General features: G+C 39.1%; 1 protein-coding gene across 1 annotated transcript; it reads left to right on the plus strand.

Moving 5' to 3' along the window:
• Nucleotides 1-583: 583 nt before the first annotated feature.
• LOC108355101 (mite allergen Der f 3-like) lies at nt 584-1,485 on the plus strand (the record flags this gene model as incomplete). Its single annotated transcript, XM_017606273.1, has 4 exons — nt 584-767; nt 822-876; nt 937-1,355; nt 1,418-1,485. Coding segments are annotated over exons 1-4 (726 nt in total), but the record flags the coding sequence as incomplete, so codon positions are not given.
• Nucleotides 1,486-1,491: the final 6 nt, after the last annotated feature.

Consider the following 1,491-nt stretch of genomic DNA (forward strand, 5'->3'; position numbering starts at 1 on the left):
ATAGTAATGATAAAAAAAATAAACAAACTTTGATCAAGTAAAAACAGGCAAAACCAATTTTTAATTTGAATCATTGAATCATAGAACAGTTATTGCAGAAACATTCAAAAGAAGTGCGGTTTCAACCCGCTCTGCAGATGGCGCCAGTAGTCCCTACCCCGTATTTCTAACAGGAAAGCAAAGGCTCTAATCCAGAGCTGCAGCTGCTGAGATAGCGATACGCGCCTGCGCACAACTGACAAAGCGGCGCAATATCANGTTCCAAACTTTTTGAGTTTTCTGGTAAACCATAAGGTTTTGAGAAACACCAAATTCGACACAGACTAATTAAGGGGCGATGAATCCAATGGTGTAANTGATCAACTCGAGTTTGGTACCATTAGAAAGATGCCATTTATCTCGTTGCACTGGTGAAAACCGTTTTTCAATATCTTTAAAGGTGTATTTTCTAGAGCAAAAAGAGTCAGTGCGGAGGGAGAAAAATCATTTTTTTAGGGATAGCAGGATACTAGTAAAGAAATAGATCATTTTTTGCCATCAATAAAACACTTTTTGAAAATACTTATTTTTAGCATAGAAAACTATGAAGTTTTTACTTTTTGCCTGTTTTCTGGCAAGTGCTGTTTTTGCTAAACCCCCATCGGTTCAGCAAGGAATCCAAAGTAACACCAAATCTATAAATGCCTTTATTGTTGGAGGAGAGGCGGCAGTAGACGGTGATGCACCTCATCAGATTTCTTTTGAAATAAAAGGTTTAAGTTTTTGTGGTAAGTTATTGTAGTTTTGCGCTTTTTCACAAAAAAATCATTTATTTATTTTAGGTGGCTCTATTATCTCTGAAAGATGGATTCTTACTGCTGCACACTGCATCAACAAGTAAATAGAAATTTTTTTTAAAAATTTTGATTATGTAAAGTTTATATAATTTTTTTTCAGTGACGACCTGAACAATCCAGGCCGACTTAGCATTCGCTATAACACATTGAAAAAAGACTCCGGCGAGGTGATCAAAGTAAAAAGCTTGATAGTGCACGAGCAGTACTCAAATACGACGGGTGACAATGACATTGCCCTCATTGAGACGGCCACGCCGATGACGCTTGGTCAGAAAAATGCCGCTGCTGCAAAACTGCCGGCCAAAGGCAATGATCCACAGGATGGAGACATCTTTATTTCCGGTTGGGGCAAACTGCACATTGATGACACGACGACTCCTGTTGATTTGCAGAAGGTCACTGTGCCTGTCATCAAACGAAGTGTTTGCGCAGAAAACTGGAAAGAATTTAATGTTACCATCACCGAAAACATGTTTTGCGCTGTAAAGATGAGCACCGGAAGCGTCGATAGTTGTGATGGTAAAAGATAAAAGCTAATTTGAAAAACCTAAAACTCATTTGTTTTGTTTTGAAATCATCAGGTGAAAGCGGTGGCGGCGCCATTCAGGGAGGTGAGCTAGTTGGCGTTATTAACATTGGTCTTTGCGGAGCTCTC

Source organism: Rhagoletis zephyria, unplaced genomic scaffold (genome assembly GCF_001687245.7).
Source record: "Rhagoletis zephyria isolate East Lansing unplaced genomic scaffold, Rhagoletis_zephyria_1.1 Rzeph_scaffold_42234, whole genome shotgun sequence".
Classification (NCBI taxonomy): Eukaryota; Metazoa; Arthropoda; class Insecta; order Diptera; family Tephritidae; genus Rhagoletis; species Rhagoletis zephyria.